This window comes from Labrus mixtus, chromosome 7 (genome assembly GCF_963584025.1).
Source record: "Labrus mixtus chromosome 7, fLabMix1.1, whole genome shotgun sequence".
Lineage (NCBI taxonomy): Eukaryota > Metazoa > Chordata > Actinopteri > Labriformes > Labridae > Labrus > Labrus mixtus.
In genome coordinates, this window is record NC_083618.1 from 26,267,197 (window position 1) to 26,287,777 (window position 20,581).

At 40.3% G+C, this 20,581-nt stretch overlaps 1 protein-coding gene across 1 annotated transcript in view; it reads right to left on the reverse strand.

The window, feature by feature from the left end:
- Positions 1-9,822, reverse strand: part of elk4 (ETS transcription factor ELK4) — a 14,930-nt gene extending 5,108 nt beyond the window's left edge. The window contains exons 1-4 of the mRNA XM_061041414.1: positions 9,673-9,822; positions 4,650-4,864; positions 2,393-3,151; positions 1,517-1,783 (exon numbers count right to left, since the gene is read on the reverse strand). Coding sequence (XP_060897397.1) covers positions 1,517-1,783; positions 2,393-3,151; positions 4,650-4,856 — 1,233 coding nt within the window. The 5' untranslated portion in view covers positions 4,857-4,864; positions 9,673-9,822. The remainder of the gene's footprint in view (positions 1-1,516; positions 1,784-2,392; positions 3,152-4,649; positions 4,865-9,672) is intronic.
- Between the last annotated feature and the right edge of the window lie 10,759 nt (positions 9,823-20,581).

Genomic DNA, 20,581 nt, shown 5'->3' on the forward strand with positions numbered 1-20,581 from the left:
GTTAATTTTGTGTATAATTGTTAAAATCATAATATCTGTCCGTACGATTTATTGATTTGAACTCCCAATTTGAAGTTGGAAATTGTTCAGGCTCAATCTGAGTCGACCACTTTTGACAATGGCTTAAACTTTAATAAGTTTATTCAACAAGAAACTGGGTTTAAAAGTTGGTTTAAATTTGGATATAAGCCAGGAGCAATTTATAAGCTTTAAGCACGACCCATGTGAATAAGAGGCTATGTTTAAAGTCGACCACAGACAGCAGAGAAAACGTAAAGAAGAACACATTCCAGTATGAGCTGACTGGCAGTCTGACTCAAAATCTCATGATCATCAAACCTGACCCGACCCTTCAGGAGAGACAGAACAAAGGAAACATTGTCTGACACAACAGATCTAATAGACTGCTTAATTATAGACAGTGGCACAAGCAGTCATGAGGCAAAATGCATCACTTTGAAAGATCCAGACACAGATAGACACAACAGAAAGGCCCTACAGGTTAAATGTACTGCTGCTGCCTACTGGTCAGGATCAGTGTCTGCAGATCGTTCTATTTCATTTAATAAGTAAGGAAATTTAGCAGTGACATAAAATACAAGGCTTAGGTTACAGTGGTAACTGAATTTTTTTTTTCACATGGGCGGCTCAGTTGGTAGAGTCAGTCGGTCGTCTCTCAACCGGAAGGTCGGGGGTTCGATCCCCAGCTCCTGTAGCCTCAAATCTGATGTGTCCTTGGGAAAGACACTTAACGCGAAGTTGCTCCCGCTTCGTCGGCAGAGTATATGAATGTGAAGGAATGGGATGAGTTACTTCTGATGGACACTTTACATAGCAGTCTATGAATGGGTAGGTGTGACCTGCAGTGTAAAAGCACTTTGAGAGAGATTTGAAGAGCGCTATACAAGCACAAGTCAATTCACCCTTTACAGATAGGCCACTTTTTAAAAAATGTTTTCATATTAAGTAGAGGTGGCGAAAAAAATTGTTTTATGTAAAAATCAAGGTTCTTATTTTCTGGGATTGTAAAAAGATTCATAGCTTCCAATTTTTTTCCTGATTTTTTTTTTTTGGCTAATCAGTCACTCCCTGCTAAGTGCTACAGCTAGCTCTTTAACTAGAATGCCAAATGGAACAGCAAGAAATTCAGCCAGTCTCACAGATGACTGGAGTAGATCCTGAAGTATGCACTGTGCCAAGACTTTGAAACCATGGATCAATGAATCCGCTCGTTTTGAATCAAAAATCGATTCTGAATCGAATCGTGACCCCGAGAATCGAAATCGAAACGAATCTTGAGACACCCAAAGATTCCCAGCCCTAATAGTAAGTAGCAGTTACATTTTTCAGACTTCATAAAATCACTTGTAATGTTTTGGTAGTACAGTCAAGATAACAAATAACAAGTGGCACTTCTGCTCTTCTGTCTTGTGTAATGTACAAGCTGCTTAACATCATATTGATTATCATATTAAACGAGTACAGTGGCCATATTGGATCAATCATCAGCTTTTACCTGCAGCATTGCTGGTGTGAGAGAGGCCGTAGGTAGAGAGGGACTGCAGAGGTTCATGGGGGAGAAGTCAGAAGCGGTGACCAGCAGAGTCGGCGGGCTGATCTGCAGGATTTTGGGTGGCTTGCGTGTCTTTCCTGAGATTAGAGTGCTGACTGTGGTGCAGCTGCTCACCGAGGACGAACTGGTTTCAGGGTCCACAAAACTGTTCTCCTCTCCCGACAAAACTATGCTGTTGTCCACCTGCTGGAAAAGGGGACAGAAATGTCTCTCAGTGCAAACAAACACAGAGTACAATGAAGAGTATCAGGAATTTAAATTAATATAAAACATTTTCTCACACATTATAAACTGCAGGCAGCGCCACAGTGAACTGCTAGTTAAAAATGAACTCAGACTGGATTCACACAAACTCTAAATCTGCCACAGTGATGTTTATCTGTGCATAATTCCTGTTGAACAGCTAACAGTTTGTATCTGACTTGATCAGCTGACTTTGCTATGAGCTATGTATGAAGCAGTCAGGCCTATTCACACACTGCCCCATCACGATGCTTGGATTGAGCTGAGAAAGCCAAGCGAATTTTGCTGCAAATTTTCCCTTCAACTATCGAAAACCCTCTGCTCCTTTATAGTTAGGATGTCACATAATAAATGTGAATAATTTAAAGAGACTTGTGAATAGAGCACACACATAAACATTTCATGTAAAAATAAATAACCAAAACTGTTAACTTAAATTAACTTGAACATTATGTTGTTCCTGTGTGATCTTAAGTTAAAGAAACTAACCAATACATTTTAATTTCAAAACCTATTTAACTGTTTTTATGATTAATTCCTTCATTTTTGTTGAGATGTGGTTGTATGTGTACTAGCCTTTTCCAGTGCCTTAGAGTCTGCGGGCTGAGACGATCCTGACTCAATGTCACTGTCAATCACCAGCTCCTGGGAGGAGTCAGGCACAAGGCTTGGGGAGGGGCTGGCCGAGGTCAGGTCTTGTATGCTGAACGTTGATTCTGACGGACGGACGTGTTCAAATGTGTAGATGGACTGGGACGGCAGGGGGGAGTGTGTGCTGACATCTACAGCCCTCGTGGGCAGTGCTTGCAGAGAATCCAAATGGTTGGATATTAGCGTGGGCTCGATTACAACCTGAAGAGGCAGCGCTGGTGCTGATGCTGGCTTTGGAGGGGTGTTTCCAAACTTGATGACGGATGGCGAAGTATTTGGCTGTTGAGGTTGAGGCAACTGCTCATGGCTCTGGGCCGAGGCAGTGACACCTCTCTTGTCAGCAATCTTCTCTGCTGGGTTCTCTATTTTGATGGACTTGAAGAGCTGGCGTCCATTCTGCAGCGAGTTGAGGGTGAAGGACGTGTACAGGCCGGAGTGGATGTAGTCATTACGGTTCGACTGCTTGGCGCTGGAGCTCAGAGCTGCTGTGCTGCCTCCCACCCTGCTGCGGTCACCAGACTCGTCCTCCTGCAGGATGCTGTCCCCTCTCTTAGACAGGAGAGGAAGGGCCCCAGCACCAACATCCCCGCTCTCTGTTCGAGTAGCAACATCTCCTTTCAGGATGTCGGGATATGACACAAAGCGGTAGACAAACTTCTGACCATTCACCTTCTTTATGATGTTCTGGAAAACAAAAAACAGTTGCATGAGGTCATACATTAGACACATGAATATTCTTCCTAAATGAAATAAAAGACAGAATTCAGAGTGAGCAGAAACAAGATTTGTCTTTAAGTAGTCTGCCTTTACCAAAGAGGCCCTTAAAGAAAAAAATAGAAGATTGAGACCACAATAAGCTTTGTGCGTGGGGACAGCTCTGTCTTTCCTGTCTGTACCAAACTAGCAGCCACTAATGCTGCTGCCAAACATACCAGAGCAGCCCTGCCCAGAACGCCTACTGGGCCAGCCTGTGCTTCTGTCAAACCACAGGCAGATTGAGAGACTGATGGTACTCTCTCACTCACTCACTCACTCCCTCCCTCCCTCCCTCCCTCCCTCCCTCCCTCCCTGCTGCATGACTCTGAGCAGGACTTTGACCATGCTAAGATGCAATTAACTTGTGTTTATTGTGCTGCACTGGGTCACTCTATTGTGCAGCTGTCTTAAGGAAATAGTCGACAAGGGGTCCTCTGCTGTTGCTTCAAACCATGTGCAATTATGCAAGGCCTCTAGCATATTTGTATGCCACTATTACATCATTTACAGTAAAATCACATGTTTTTCCTATTTATGTAAACCGCATTTTGAAGAGTTCCTTCTTTCTTTTCTAATACTCATAATAAAATGAAGACAACTCTGCAGGGCACAAACTCACAACTTAGTGTCAGTGTGCATGCATATATTCATATAGAATTTGTGAGGGTGTTACAGACGGAAAGGTATATTTCTATTTACTCGTGCACCAATCGTCCAAAGGCATTGGCAACTGGTCATAAAAATGAACACGCACTGGAATCGCAACATGTCAATGATTTGATTTAAAAGCTAAATGAGTAGTCATCTGTTTTCAGCATTCATGGAAAGCTCTGTTAACATAATGGATACTTAAAACGATCTATATCTTGTTCGAGCAGAACGAGGGGACTGTCTATGGCTTTGGATGTCAAATGGAGTCAGTGAAGGAGTAATAAGAAGCAGAAACATAGGACTTAAATTGGAACTCCAGTCTACAAACCACATTGTGGCCAATCCACTATTCAGAGGGTTGTGTTAGCCAACCATATTCTGACATTCTTCTACCCACACAGACCAACATCAGAAATTTGGAAACAGATGAAAAAGCTGTAATTGGTCCAAAGTTTGACAAGCCAACTACATTAAAGAACATCACATGCTTCTAGTTTTGACCTGGACTAGGGATGCAAAGAAGTATTGTGTGTTTATTCAAGAAATGTGTCCATTCAGGTTTCCTGTGGGGACGAAGAGGCAAGGATCATGTGTTAAATCCACAATGTGTGGGAAGCAGGGAAACAGCTGGCTGACGGTTCACCCAATATTGGTCTTGTGGTGGCTTACGTTAAAATGAAGTGTGAGCGGCACAAAAGACACGGCAGCCACCGTCAGTCCCCTGAAACCCAGGGCTGTGTCCAAGAAAAACAGAGTTGTTGATGTGTTCGTTTACCTTGTCGTAGTAGTATCTCAGGGCCCTGCTGAGTTTGTCATAGTTCATGTTAGGCTTGTTCTTGCGGGCTCCCCACAGCCGGGCCACCTCCTCTGCCTGCAGCAGTTTAAACTCCCCCTCCTCATTGGTCCAGCAGATCAGCTGCTCATTACTGGGATCCAATAGGAGCTGGAGAAGGAACTGCCACAGGGTGACAGAGTTGTCCATGTCTCTCACTAAAATAAAAAAAATAAAAAACAGAAATAGGAGCGAACAATTACAAGTCAATAAACCACAAAAACTGTTCCTCAACTGAAAATTATGGCGTTCCTTGGCCAACTAGGGCAACAGTTAACTTGAGTGCAGAAATGAAGTTCTTGTTTATCCACTCTGCTCTGACATGTTTAATTAAATCAATGAACTAAAAAGTCAAAGCATTCTGTATGTGCATGGATAACAGCCCACAGAAGTGAGGCCAAATGCAGAATAAGTCAGTTTGAATGTGCAATGCAGTTTACAACTCAGACTAACATTTTAATGTATGCACAAAAACATCAACAACAACAACAACAATGGGAAAACGTTGGTAAAAATCAACCTCACGTGTATATTTGAAAGCAAAACAAACCCCTTTAAGGCACAAGCTCTGTTGTATATCTAACGCAGAGTGACTTACAGTAAAACGTTATTGAATAAGAGGCTGTTTCACAGTTCCAGGTGCACCATGTGGTAGAAACGCTGTTCCATTATATGGTTCCCACATTCCAGTGAGTTAATGCAACCATACACCTTGAGGATTCTCGAGCGGTTACATGGCCTGCAGCCACACTGTTCACATTGGCTAATTATTTTAATACAAGAAACTGACACTTCATCATAAATACCTGTTATTTCTTTTAAGGACAGCTATAAAATGTGCCACTGTGATGTGGCTACTGGCTGTGCTAATCAAAGCCAAACATCTTGTTCACATCTGGCTCTTAAAGCGTGGCATACCAACATATGGTTTTTAAAATGAAAAGCCCCCTCACAGACTGGGGTAACGAATGATCATCATGAAGGAGTTAATTCAAACAACAGGGGGTTATGGAAAGACGTTGCTGCTAGAGGAATCATGCTGACATAAGGGCTTTATCCAAGGTGAAAATGATATACTAATACCATTATTTTTGCTGTATTATATTCAGTACTGTTATTGAGAGACATTCTTCTCACACACATGGGCCTGAACATGCACAAACAGGACCTATGGACATGCATTAATGCATGCTTTTCCTGTTGTTGGAAATGTGCCACCCAGCCAAAAGTAATATGCTGAAGTTGGGCTACCTTATCTTTACCTGTACTACTATTGCTGTACCATGAAACTGCATAGTGCACTTTAAGCTTGCACTTTAACCCCCAAAGAAAACTTCAGGACGATTTATTAACCATCACAGGGACATTTAGTTGTCTTTTGTCGCGTTTTATCTAAAAAAAAAAAAAAGAAAGAGATTTGAGATTGTATTTTTAGGTCAAATTGCCCCGCCCTAATAGTAGGTTACATGAACCACAATGACGGGGTTGAAATATGAGTACTAGGCTTTTGCTTATGCTTTTGTTTCGCTGTATTTGACGACTTTTCACGATCTTAACATGCAACCGCCATGTAGCAGTATCTTTGATACTTTTAAACGGTTTAAACATGATTTTTCCATCTCCTATATGGGGTTGCGATGCCATAGGCACTGGTTGAACGCCTACATAGGCCGTTTCACTGTAGCTGATTGGACCGCCCCTCAGGACTGAGTGGGTGTGTGCAAAAGCAGCAAGGTATGCTAGTTTTGTTGAATCCAGCCACAGACTTTAAAGATGCCTTATAAAACAGAATAAATAAAACCCATGATTAACATCATAACAGATTATCTGCCAATCCAACGGCTTTACTCATCAGTGTAGACTTCAGACTTTTACTTTGGTATTCTTAAGTCACTGAGAAAAAACGTCCCTCCCCCCCATAGAAAACTTAATTTTTCCACCCAAAACAAAAACAGAATTTGAAATTCTTTCACATCCTGAACCATGCTATATGTCAGCAGGGTTAATTGGTGCCTTCTTCAAGTCTACAAACAAGTCAACTTTTGCATGTCTTTCGTCTCTGGTGGATAGCAGCCTCTCAAGGGCCTCATTTCTCTCGCCATTTCCTTTGTCCTCTATCCTCCTGCCTTTGTCCCATTAGACGATCTTAATGTGCCACCTTGAAGAATGCTTACATTTCTAAAAGCAATTTAAAGAAAGGAGGAGAGAGAAAAGAACTAACATTTGGGTAAAGCAAAGAGCAAGACACTCATCTGTGAGGGCAGGACACAAAGCCTAAATGTACAAACAAGCAATGGATTGCAATAAAAAAAACAATCGGGCAAGTTATGCAACTGCGTCTGACAATATCGAATTTACGAAGGCTCCTATGCGCTGATTTGCGTTTTCCTTTAACACCTGCCCTGTTCCCTCCACTCATCTCTACTCGCATCTCTTCCTTGCCCTTTCACTGGCATCACAGAACGGAGGGACTTACTCAGGAGGAGAGGAGGCAATGAAAAGGTCTGAGGATTGCATTAACAGAGACTGAGAAGAGGCTTGTTTCTTAGAGCAAAAGGATGTCTACTCTTTTCTCCAGAAGCAGGGCTACCTGCAGAAAAAAAAAAAAGATGAAAGATGCAGGGATCATGCTGTGAGTAACAGTCTCAATGAAAGTGGGGGACGCTGCATGTCTTTGGAACAGCTTCAATGGTCCTTTTCCCGCTGTCTCTCTGCATCCTGGCAGCCTGCAATTGTCTGAGCGATGAAAAAGAGGAAACCTGCTCCACATGAAGATTCAGTGGTGTTTAGATTTGGTGGTTGGAGAGGCCATAAACAAAGAGACAGAAAGCATGTTGCTTTTCCTGAACCCTACTGACTTATTTGTCTTTATTAAGCTACGTATTATTTATTTATGTTGAGTTCAAACGCATTATGTTGCGAAATCATTCCACCTTTTCATACATTGGTGCCATCTCAATTTCAGCTGTGTATGCAGCAGAGGAAGAGGCAATTTGTTGCTCAAACCTGGTGCTCCTAATAGGAATCCATAAGTAGCATCAGACTCAAGTTTTAAATGACATAAAACTGAAGAAGCAGACGTGGATTTTCTGGCAAAACTTCACAGACTAACAAGGCGCATGAAGAGTGAAAGGCCTGGTCGAAACGCGCCAGTCTACTTTGTTAGTAAAGTTTTTCACACTGGAGCTTTTTGACCTCCAGGTTACATAAAACTAAAATGAAATAAAAACTAAAATAGCTAAGAATCTGTGTGTTTTTTTTTTTAACTTTGTCAAGCTGCATGCTTTGAATGTCACTCTGCTGTTCATCTCCTTACACTGGCTCCCAGTTACTGCTCGCATCAAATATAAAACTCTGCTGCTCGCTTACAAAAACGTCTCCTCCTTACTTTAACTCTCTCATCCAGGTCTACACTCCCTCCCGCCTACTACGCTCTGCCAATGAAAGGCGTCTGATCCGACCTTCACAACAGGGTCCTAAGACGTTGACTAGACTCTTCTCCTCTGTCGCCCCCCGGTGGTGGAATGAACTTCCAAACTCCATTCGATCTGCAGAGTCCTTCTGCACCTTTAAGAAAAAGCTAAAGACCCAGCTCTTTCATGAAGATGATGATGATGGTCTCTATATCATTGATGATGATGATGGTCTCTATATCATTGATGATGATCATGGTCTCCATATTATTGATGATGATGATGGTAATGACGATTGTTTTTGTTTGGTAACGACGACTTATAAGATGGTTTCTATACTGATTAGAGCTCTCAAGAACTGCCCTCAATGTTGTGCTTTGCCTCTGGTCACTTCCTGTCAGCACCTGTGTGTCCAATCAGACTCAAAGCTGATGATCGTTTGCCCTTTTTTGACATTGTTCCCTTTTTTTCTAGATCCTTGCTTGTGTTGTACTTACTCTCTGATGCACGTCGCTTTGGATAAAAAGCGTCTGCTAAGTGAATTGTAGAATAGTCAAACTAGATCTATTTCCTATTATTGAAACAAATGTGTGTAAATCATGTGATTTTTTTTTTTTTTCCTCAATGGCCCAAACATTTCTTGCATTTTGTAATCTTTTATCAAAAAAAATCTGTACCCAATACAAACCCAAATCCAAGTGTGGAAATGGAGTAACACACACATCCTCAAATGTCAAGGAAAACCCCCCCACTTCTCCTCTAAGGCAAAGACTTGTGTTCTTCTGTTGCAAGGGCTTTTTATCCTAATGTGGGTTTTGCAATTCACAGCCCCGACAGATGAGATCCCCCCCCCATACTGTCACACAAGAAACTATTGTGAGCAGGTTGAATTTCGATGTTACAGTCTGACTTGTGCTCTCCATGTCAGAATCTGTCAACCAGTGTGCGTGTGTGTGTTTGTGTATAATCTTCTTATGGATACGGGTAAATCTGCCCAGATTCATCCAAACCTGCGGGAGTGGAGACACACCCCCCCCCCCCCTCCCTCCTCAAACACAATCTGTCCCGACCTGTCATGTTAAAACCGGTGATATCGGGGAGGGGTAAAAATAGGACAGCGTCAGAACTGCTGCCAGAGAAAAAAAAGATAACAGATGAAGGTTATGTAACATCCCACATTAGAGGTAAACGTTATCAACGAAGCACTGAGACCTGCCAGGCTAAATCAGATCAGTCCATATAACGTGATTTCTTTCATGCACTCGGACTGGAGGGACTGGTTTCCCCTGACAGACAGCCAGGAACCCACACAGAGCAAAATAAAAGACCACTTGTTGATGATTTGGTTTCGCTACCCACAACCCCCAGTCAACCAGCAATTTCCCCCAATAGTTTCCCAAAAAAAAGTCCCCAGTGTTTCCCATGCGTAAACGTGTCTTTAACATGTCTCCAAACGAACCCCCAGGAGGCAAAAAAAACAAAATCCAGAATATGCACCCAAGTTTGATTACTATTAGGAGAGCTAGCTTCGTTAGCCTGTGTGCTAACAGTACCTCGCTCGTAGAGCCCGCTGAATTTCCGAGTCGTCGAGCCGCGTAGAAATATTCCCAAAACATCGCTGGAGAGCTTTCTGTTACACCATAGGTCAGAAAACACGCTGCGGGGAAAAAAGTGTGGCGAAAACACCTGAAGATAAAATACATTAAACTGCCTTTGCCCCTCACAGGCGAATTATCCTTTTAGAAAAGAAAAAAAATGTTGCGTTCAACGCGCCTCGTATACTTTATAATCGCGAACTGTATGTGCGTTTGCGGCATTACTTTCTGTTCAAATGTAGGATTGTTTGGGTAATCCAGAAATCTTGCGTCTTTTTTTTTTATTATAGTGGTTGGTGTGAATGTGGAAAATAGCTGCTTTGGTTGTGGAATCGATTCTGTCTATTTTATCACAACATATGCACTTCTTAAATTCACTGACAGCGTTAAAAAATAAGAAAATTTACATTGCAAAAATGTCTCTGAATACAAATACTGTGAGCATGTATGAGCGACGTAACCTTCGTCGTTACACTCGTTGACGCGGCTTGCGAGCTCTGGTGGAGAAAAGTTTTCCATATCAGTACCTTCTGTGAGAGAAAATAAATATCCACCTGTTTGCGCGTTTATGTGTGACGCTCAGATTTCCGTTGCTTCCAAATGGCCGCGAATGTATCATTAAACTCGTGCTGAGATCACTTCCTCTCTCGCTTCTCTGGTTGTTATGTTTATCATCTTGTTGTTACTTTACCCTCCTACATATTTCATCGAGTTAAAAAATGAACAAGACTGGATATTTATTCGTAAAGTGTGGGTTTACAATATGCCAACACCTATCCAGGGGTCTTATTTTGATCATACAAGAAATCGAGATAACGATTTTGCATGCATGCACTTTTTGCATGATGGGTTATTGAAAATGACAAAGAGCAAGTTTTTAATTGAAATACTGCCTTGAAACGATTTACATTTTCTCAAGGAGGAAAATGAATACTTATTACTTTATCATATTGCACTTGAGCTACTTGAAACATGAATGGATGCTCTCCTGAATACTTTGATTAGGTGCCAATAAAAAGGTGTGCATATGAATTTAGAGCTGAAGCAGGGCATTGTGGGTAACTTTTGTTGGCCCCTGTGGATAATTAGTCCTAGTAATGAAAGGAATTAATTAGAAAGGTTTGTGGTTGAACCAGCCAGTAATGCCTGAGCAGTGTATGACAACGCATTTCTTTCTTCCTCACTGCTGTCGTGGTTTTCAGTTTATCCCAGCATGCAGTGAGTCAGAAAAAAAAACATATCTATTATCCATTAGTTTCTTCATACTAATGATCAGACCATTTCCAAATGTGTAGGGCCAGATTAATTAAGCATAGCACTCTTTTGTTATGAGTAATTTATACAAATTTAAGAATTATGCAACATATTACACTTCATCGTAGTGATTTCCTTTTAGGGTAGAATAAATTATTTTATTTTTTCAGACACCAACAGTATAAATACTATACATGGTAAATTTGTTGTCTGATTAACCACCAAGTGGCAGCAAATCATAGCAGTGTTGGACTACAGTTCACCAGCACTCAGCACATTTTGAACTTATAGTACATATCTGGTGTGGCCACAGTCTACATAGATGAATTAAACCATCTCTTAATGATATATTTAATGTATATAAAGGAATGTATATGATACTGATTTAAATTTTAAAACCGTGTTCACTGACTTAACTTGGAAAGGCCGACATACTAAGTGCACGAATGCAATCACAGCATTAAATGACACTTTCTGGAGGTGAAATGGGCTCAGCTGAGAGTTAAAGCAAGACTAACACTATGCAGAAGTAGCAGTCCACCATGCCAACTTTTAAAAAACAAAATCAGTGATTAAGAGAAATCCCAAGCAAAAATCTCTGTTGCTGCACTTTACTATTAAAAAATACTAATTGGCAGCTGATCGCAGAACTGTGTCAGTATCAGTAATCAGAGGATTGTGACAATCAGCCAACAGCAAATCAAAACTATTCAGTCAGAGTTTGGAGGGTGATTATTTATAGAGTAGTGTTTCTGGTTTCACCTGCTGGCTCAGTGACTCATCACAGCTGAGGGAAAAATCTGAAGTATTTGAATTCCTCCAACAAGCATTTTTTTAAGTTTTACAATATGTTCATAATTTAAACTGATGTGATGTGTATCGTTTTAAAAGCCAGCACTTGTAGACTTTAATACAGTAAAATCTTGGAAAGCAGTGAGTTTATAGTTTGTTCAGGAGTGACTTAGTCCACTGTAACATATCTGACTTCCAGTCCTTGTTTTGTTTTGTTTTTGACTGCGGTTAAGTACTTGTGTCCAGTTGAATCCTTTTGAAGGTTTTTGTAGTAAGACTTCCCATACTGTACTTAAGTTCATCTGATTTCTGTAGATGACTGTTCATCATGAGCCTGGATTTTACCTGCCTGTTAAAAGGACGTTTTCTTTGCCACTGTAACTTTTGCTAAAGTTCTGCTAAAGTGGTCATGATGGATTAACGCTGGGTCTTGTGGGTCTGGTGTTACACAACAATAAGTAAGGTCTTTTTACCTGCTTTATATAAAGTGTCACGATATAACACTTGTTATGAGTTGGCGCTATACAAATAAAGATTGATTGATTTGTTTCAATATTCTTTCTAAAGGCAAAATGGCCAACCTTGTTAATGATCTGAGGCTTCTATTCTTCCTCAGATAAAAATAATATTATGAGTTTTACATATAAAATGAATTGAACCATTACCAAATGATTCAATATGACACATTTAAAAGTTACATTTGTAACAAAACTTTATTTGAGTTTATATGAAAATCCAAATTCATCAGATGTTTGGGAGCTGTCTGTCTCTTTCTTGAAGGTTTTGCTTCCGAGCAACGATACAAAGACTCCCTGATGGTGAGGGAGGAATGTCCCAAACCATCCAGCACAGAAGAAGCAGATGGAAACAAACGTCCTCGGTGCTGGTCGGAGCGCTCCTCATCGCTGGTCTGCAGGCTGAAGAGGGTGGTGCTGGGGTTGGAGGTGGAGGTGGAGCGGCAGGAGCGTTGAATTCATAGGATTTATGTTTACAGTCAGCTGCTCCAGGAACACAGAGGACTCCTGCCCTGTGAGACAGAAAAACAATTTGTGAATAAGAGAGAACAGAACTTTTAACAGTAGACATAATGTTATATTTGCCTTCCAAGAATGGAATGATTAAGCCTATAATAATCATAATCCACATATTTAGAGTTATCTTAACCTTGTCATTACTTTGTGTTGCTGCTGCTGCTATTGTGGTCTCAGTGAGGGGATTACTTACTCTGACAATTTAAAGAGAGGCGACCACCGCTCTCCAGCTGGTCCATAGTCATCCATCTGGTCTGGGATGTAATCATCTTCTCTTGATGTGGAGTCTTCATTCTCCTTTTCTGCATGTTGGTACAACAAAAAAACATAAAGATCCAGCAGAGTTAGTCAGACAGATAATCATGAAATCAATCTTAAGAAGTGCAAGAAAGTCTATCAAAGTTGTTTTAAATTACAACTCTTTGCAGATCATAGAGAACGAGCCATCTGTTCCTTACAAAATAAAACAGAGTGAGCATAATCAACAGAGGCTTTAAGATGATCTTTAATCAATTATAACATTTGTTAAGCTGATAAAAGTCAATTCTTCTTAATGTTAAGTAATAATAACCTTACCTTTGTCTTGGACAACCACCTACACCTAGCTTAAAGAAACACGATAATACAACAGAGTGAGTAAAATGTTTAAATTCTGAATTATGGACGAGTTGGATGATGATTTACAGGACACATTTGTTGGTGTTGTCAACAAATGTTAACTTACCTTTATCTGCAAGAACCGTCTTCCCCTTATGGAGACAATCAGTACAAAAGAGTTAGCGGGAGTAATCATCTCTGAACAACTGAATAAGTGAAATGAACATTTGAAATACACGTTAAGAATTGTGAACTTACCTCGGGTACAGGCATCTACAGCTTCATTAATACAAGTAAACAGTAAAGTTTTATTTAAATAGAACTTTTCACAGACATTAGCCACAAAGTGCTTTACAAAGACACAACATGCAGGAAGTTACAGTAGTAATAATGATGCAGTTAGAATTACCATAATAGAAAATATAACAAGAACAATAAAAACAAAACAAAAAACAGTTTCCAAAATAGAAATGACAGAATGTTCAGAGTGCATTAATTGATTATGGTAATTATCCAAACGCCTGCCTAAACAGATGTGTCTTCAGCTGATTTTTGAAATCACAAACAGATTCGGCAGAGCATTCCAAAGTCTGGGAGCTACTGACTGGAAAGCTCGATCTCCACGGCTCTTTAGGTGAGTATAGGGAACGGAGAGCAGTTGTTTTGAGTCTGACCTGAGGGGCCGAGTCGACTGGTAAGGATGAATAATATCCGCTATCTGGAGCCTGACCGTGTACGGATCTGTAAGTAAGCGTGAGGCTCTTAAACTGGATTCTGAATGTAACCTGGAGCCAGTGGAGGGAGAGAAGTACTGGAGTGATGTGAGACCATTTGTTTGACCTTGTTAGAACTCTGGCAGCGGCGTTCTGTACTGATTGAAGGCGATTGAGGTCGGACGTACTGAGAGAGGTGAAGAGCGAGTTACAATCAAACCATGATGCAGCCAGGTGTGACTTCAAACCTGGAGCTAGAGGTACCACCTGAGTGATCAGCAACCACTTGAAATATTTGGGTTCTTCAGTCCTTTCTGGAGACAACATTTTCATACTTGTAAAAGCAAGTTTAGGTCCTCTGTTTCAGTCCGAGTCGCTGTCTTCCAGAGGAGCCTGGCAGTATCTTCTGAGTGTAGAGGAGGTGAGTCCGGAGGTGGAAGGCTGCTCCTCGTCGATGTCTTCGTAACCCCTCCTCTGCCTCTTCGCACCGTCCTGTGCTGCAGCGCTCTCCTCCCTGATCCTCTTCAAGGAGGGGCCCGGGCCTGAGGTGGATGGAGCCGACTCTTCTGGACCAGTGGGGACAGAAGGACCAGCAGGAGGACAAGCAGGACCTGGAGGACAGGACAGGTGGATCCTCTGGAAGGAGCTGCTGCACGAGAGGGGAACGAGGTCTTCATCTTCTTCTTCATCTTCATCTTCTTCTTCATCTTCTTCTTCATCTTCTTCTTCATCTTCATCTTCATCTTCTTCTTCTTCTTCTTCTTCTTCTTCTTCATCTTCTTCTTCTTCTTCATCTTCATCTTCTTCTTCTTCTTCTTCATCTTCATCTTCATCTTCTTCTTCTTCTTCTTCATCTTCATCTTCTTCTTCTTCTTCTTCTTCTTCATCTTCTTCTTCATCTTCATCTTCATCTTCTTCTTCTTCTTCTTCATCTTCTTCTTCTTCTTCTTCATCTTCTTCTTCATCTTCATCTTCATCTTCTTCTTCTTCTTCTTCTTCATCTTCATCTTCTTCTTCTTCTTCTTCATCTTCTTCTTCTTCATCTTCATCTTCTTCTTCTTCTTCTTCATCTTCTTCATCTTCATCTTCATCTTCTTCTTCTTCTTCTTCATCTTCATCTTCTTCTTCATCTTCATCTTCTTCTTCATCTTCATCTTCTTCTTCTTCTTCATCTTCATCTTCATCTTCTTCTTCATCTTCATCTTCTTCTTCTTCTTCATCTTCATCTTCATCTTCTTCTTCATCTTCATCTTCATCTTCTTCTTCTTCTTCATCTTCTTCTTCTTCTTCTTCTTCATCTTCATCTTCTTCTTCTTCTTCATCTTCATCTTCATCTTCATCTTCTTCATCTTCTTCTTCATCTTCTTCTTCATCTTCATCTTCATCTTCTTCTTCTTCTTCTTCTTCTTCTTCTTCATCTTCTTCTTCTTCTTCATCTTCATCTTCTTCTTCTTCTTCTTCATCTTCATCTTCATCTTCTTCTTCTTCTTCTTCATCTTCATCTTCTTCTTCTTCTTCTTCTTCTTCATCTTCTTCTTCATCTTCATCTTCATCTTCTTCTTCTTCTTCTTCATCTTCTTCTTCTTCTTCTTCATCTTCTTCTTCATCTTCATCTTCATCTTCTTCTTCTTCTTCTTCTTCATCTTCATCTTCTTCTTCTTCTTCTTCATCTTCTTCTTCTTCATCTTCATCTTCTTCTTCTTCTTCTTCATCTTCTTCATCTTCATCTTCATCTTCTTCTTCTTCTTCTTCATCTTCATCTTCTTCTTCATCTTCATCTTCTTCTTCATCTTCATCTTCTTCTTCTTCTTCATCTTCATCTTCATCTTCTTCTTCATCTTCATCTTCTTCTTCTTCTTCATCTTCATCTTCATCTTCTTCTTCATCTTCATCTTCATCTTCTTCTTCTTCTTCATCTTCTTCTTCTTCTTCTTCTTCATCTTCATCTTCTTCTTCTTCTTCATCTTCATCTTCATCTTCATCTTCTTCTTCTTCTTCTTCATCTTCTTTGAACATCGAGTCGTACCCGGAGTCTTCACTCTCCACGTCAGACCCCTCTTCATCCATGTCCATCAGGTGTCCAATGTCTTCATCCATGTCCATCGGGTGTCCGATGTCTTCATCCTCGCTGCCATCGATGTCCATGAGGTGTCGGATGTCGTCGTCAAAGACTGGGGGATTGCCCCCAGCCTCACCTGCAAAAGGAAACCCATACTCACCTTCCCACACGTCAGGGATGAAGAAGACTGGGAGATGGCGATCCTCGTCATCGTCCTCGAGGTCGTAGAACACAGCGCCTGAGGAGGAAAAGTCAAAGGGTTTTAAAATGTGATTCAACAATTCAGTTTTCCTTACATCATTCAATGTTTGAAACTAAATAAACAACAATAACATAAGTAAAGTAATGTAGAGGCTTTTTTTAAAGAGTGGTCTTTTCAAAGTTACATCAGATATCGTGAAGTGTTTTTTATTTTAAACAAAATGAGCATAATTTGATTCTACATTAACTGGACCCCTTTTTTACAGACTGAACATGAAAGAAAAGTTTTAACAACGAGACATTATGACTACATGGATGGACTGAATATCCAATGATATGGCTGAAGGCCTTATATAGCCTCGGTTGGATCTGTATCCATGACAATTGCTGACGCGCGTGCGTGCGTGTTAGTGTAGGCACGGAAAGATAAATATTATTTTTTATCACTATTATTTTAAATTTTATTTTCCCTATTAATTTTTATTTTTGATACTTTTATACGTATGTGTAAATGTTACAAGAATACTTTCATGACATACTGAAGATGCAGTTATATCTGCATGTGTTATAATAAATGACTGAGACAGTCTACATATAGTGTACACTTCACTGTACCAGCGATAGCTGTACATGAGCTAAATTACATCTGTAGCCCTGGAGACAGAGACAACATCTATGACTACAAAGTTAGAATACACACAAATCATTTCATTCATTTGAATTCATTTTTTTCGGGCCATTATAAAGCGTCTGTGATCAGTCTCCCCTCACTCCTGTTGAGGAGACATATACAGTAGATGCTAAAAGGTCCTCTGCGTTAGCCAGCAGGTCAATTTAAGAAGCATGTTTCATAAAGCCATGATATCATTGTGTAAGCTGATACTCTGTATCAGTGCCTCCTGATAAGTACAGTCAAGAGTTCAGGTCTGACATTGTCCCATAATGAAGGGCATGAAGAAGACGTTTTGTATTCTGCTTTGTAGCTTCAATTCTAGTCTAAATCAGGACCAACCGTTAAATGGAATCCGAAGTTTTCCGTAGTTGTGTGCATTTTTAACTCACTCAATGAATGTAAGCATCAATAACTGAATGAATGTAAGCTACAATACATTTTAAACAAATTCTAATAAAGCATACTGTTTGTGCTATTGTACATGCACACCTTTGTCCACTAGTTTTATTATCTCAAGTCATAGATCAATAAGTCTGCAAATACATTTAGCTGAGAATCTGTATCCCTCACAGAGATCATAATCAGGAGAGAACGAGTGAAAGCTCAGAGTATTATAGCTTTTTTCATTTAAAAAAAAAATGATTTTTTTTTTTCATTTTTTTAATGATGGTAAGAGCTTTTTCTCGACTGTTATTTTCTGTAATTTGCTTTTTTTACATCGTGTTTTTAAAATGGCGGTTGGTGGTATTGGGTTGGCTCCTGTGTTTGACCAACCAACGTACACTGACATATGGACCAATCACTGTGTACTTATGTCACTCTAAGTCCCTCTTTTGCTGGGAGAGTACCCTCTCTGAAGCAGGAGCTAAAAAGGTTCCTCTGAACCGGGTTCTAGCAACTAAACTAATTCATAATCAGGGGCGTGTCCAGAGGGGTTGCCAGGGGTAGCATAGACCCCCCCTTTCAAATCGTCTTGGCCACCCCAGGTGCCAACCCACAATGCTTGACAATTGTCTTGCCAGCGGTGGGACTAATGTTGAAATTCAGGCTGTGTTGCAACAGGCAGCACATCGTTTAGATGTTTGTTTGCAAATTTTTAAAAATACTTTAAATTGTGACTTTGACCGTACATGTTGTTTTGAGTCCTTGATGAATTAAGCTTAGAAGAAGGCATATATTGCCGTTATCTTGTGGCACTTAAAAGTCGATGTGATTAGTGCAGACAGAAGGGATAAATAAATGTTTATGTTGTGTTCATCCCTCGTGTTGTGCATAAACAATTCAGGTCACCCCTGCACAAGTCAGTGCACCAGTTGGGCCACCCAAGTCAAAAGTCTGGAAATGCCCCTGTACAAAGTTCCTGCGGTGATGAATCAATAAAAAAAAGGGGTATAGTTCCAACAGTTCCTAGAATTCTGAAAAAGATCCTGTGGTCCGAAAAGTACCCGCTAGTATCTGCATAACAGCCCCAAGGTGAGCAGTGACACTGAACCAAAACAATAAAGTGGTGGGTCAAATATCCAAAAACAATGAACTTGAAGATGCTTGAATCCTCCATGGAGTAATCACATTTCTCTGCTTGGTTTGAGTTCTGCCCTTTTAAATTACACATTCATGTGATCTGTTGCTGATAGACAAAGGAATAGTTATCATGTCAGCATTCAGCCTCTCTTGGGAAGCTTTTCTGAATCCAACACTAATTCTGTTTATTTTCCGTCCAGGCGTGACAGAGGCAGTGAAAGGAAAAGAAGAAGAAACCAAAGAGGGGTTGAGACAACATTTTGGATATCCTAAAAAAAAGTTCCTTATTATGTTACACGTTTGCAGATTCCATAAAATATGAAAACAAAGTTGGTCTCTGTTTGATAGCTCCAGGGAGAAAATGTTCTTGTCACAGTTGCTAATCAGATGAATTATAGCTATTTAGAAGGCCCGGCTGCTGCGTTTGGAAGACACTACTCTTTTATACAATAACCACTGGTCACAATGTTGTCAGCTACTTGTAAAACATTACAGCCTGCATCCACATTTGATTCATCAGCGGAAAGCCTTGGCTTCACTATTCCCACTTTCTCTTCAGATGCCTGCCTCGGCCTATGAATCAAAACAGTATAAAGAAGTTAGAAAAGCAGCCCTTTCACTTCATCATCGATTAGCAACAGAGAGAAGAGACAACACACTGCTGTAACACTGGTGTCAGTTTCCTGTTTGGTGCTCCCTCCGTGCCAAACACAACTGGAAAGCAGCAAAAAGCCAGAAATTCCAGCCTGATAAGAGTGCAGACAGAGCTGCTGCAGCTTCCTCTCTGCTTTCCACAGTATTGAACTGAGAGATGCACCATATATTAAAGCAGTCAGATGAGTATTGGAAAGTGATTGCAGGATTGAAACCTCCCTGCAGCATTTTTCTTTTTTTTTAAATCAGAGACTCGGTGTAGTGGCCTTGATGTGGTCATCCTGCCACCCACTCTGTGCTGTAATCCCTGCTGTCACACACACAACGCAGCAGGGGACTCAGACTGATGTCATGTCACTGAGACAGTCGCTGTCGCTGGGTAAATGAGCAGAGAAGAGGATGCTGATCTGTTATATAAAGACAGTACATTTACAAGTTTAAGTCTTTTCCATTTCATTAATGTAATAACCAGCATAAGGATTTATTTATGCATGTAGTTATTTATTGTTTCTTTTATTCAACAATTTTTTTTGACATAGTTCCAGTTTTAATTCGTTGTTCTTCCTCATTTATTAGATATTCTTGTTTTATTCATTTTTTTTCACCGACCATCTTTTATGCATCTACATGAAAACAAATGTTTCTTAAATTTAAGGATACTTTTGGACATTTGAATGTTTTTAATACAAATATTAGTGCTTATTGTGGGTTTAAGAAATCCTAGTCTTGCACTGCTTACATGCACAATGAAAGAGTTTCTCAGTTTTGTTCTCTTTTTGTTGTTGTTAGAGGAGCAGTTTTGCCCTTAATGTAAAAAGGCAACGCTGAAGAGAAACAGGAAAGCCTGGAGGAAGAGGATATGACATTCAGAAAGAGGCCCAAGTTAGGATTCAACCCAAATCACTGCAGCAAAGGACTCACAACAGGACTCTTCCAGGATTGCAACCAGGGGCGTGTCTAGACTTTTTAAACTGGGGTGGCCCAGCTGTGGCACTAATATATGTGTGTCAAAAAAGTGTGATGTAGACCACAAACACACACAAATAAATATCAATGATCTACCCTTTCTAACTTCACCAACCATACCTACTTTATAACACAAGATAATGACAACATTAGCTTAATGTTTTAATGACACAAACATAAGATTTATGTTAAAGTCAGAATTTAAAGTATTTCAAAATGTGCACGCAAACTCCTGCACAGTCTAACTTGCAATGTTTTAGTCCTGCCACATTGCCAGTTTGTTCATTACAAGTAAGACAGAGTGCATTGCTTTCCTATGCACCTGTCTTGTGAAATACACATTGATATGTAAAGACAAATACTAGCAGCCTTCTCCAAAAAAAAAGACCTAATAGTTGGTTTTAAC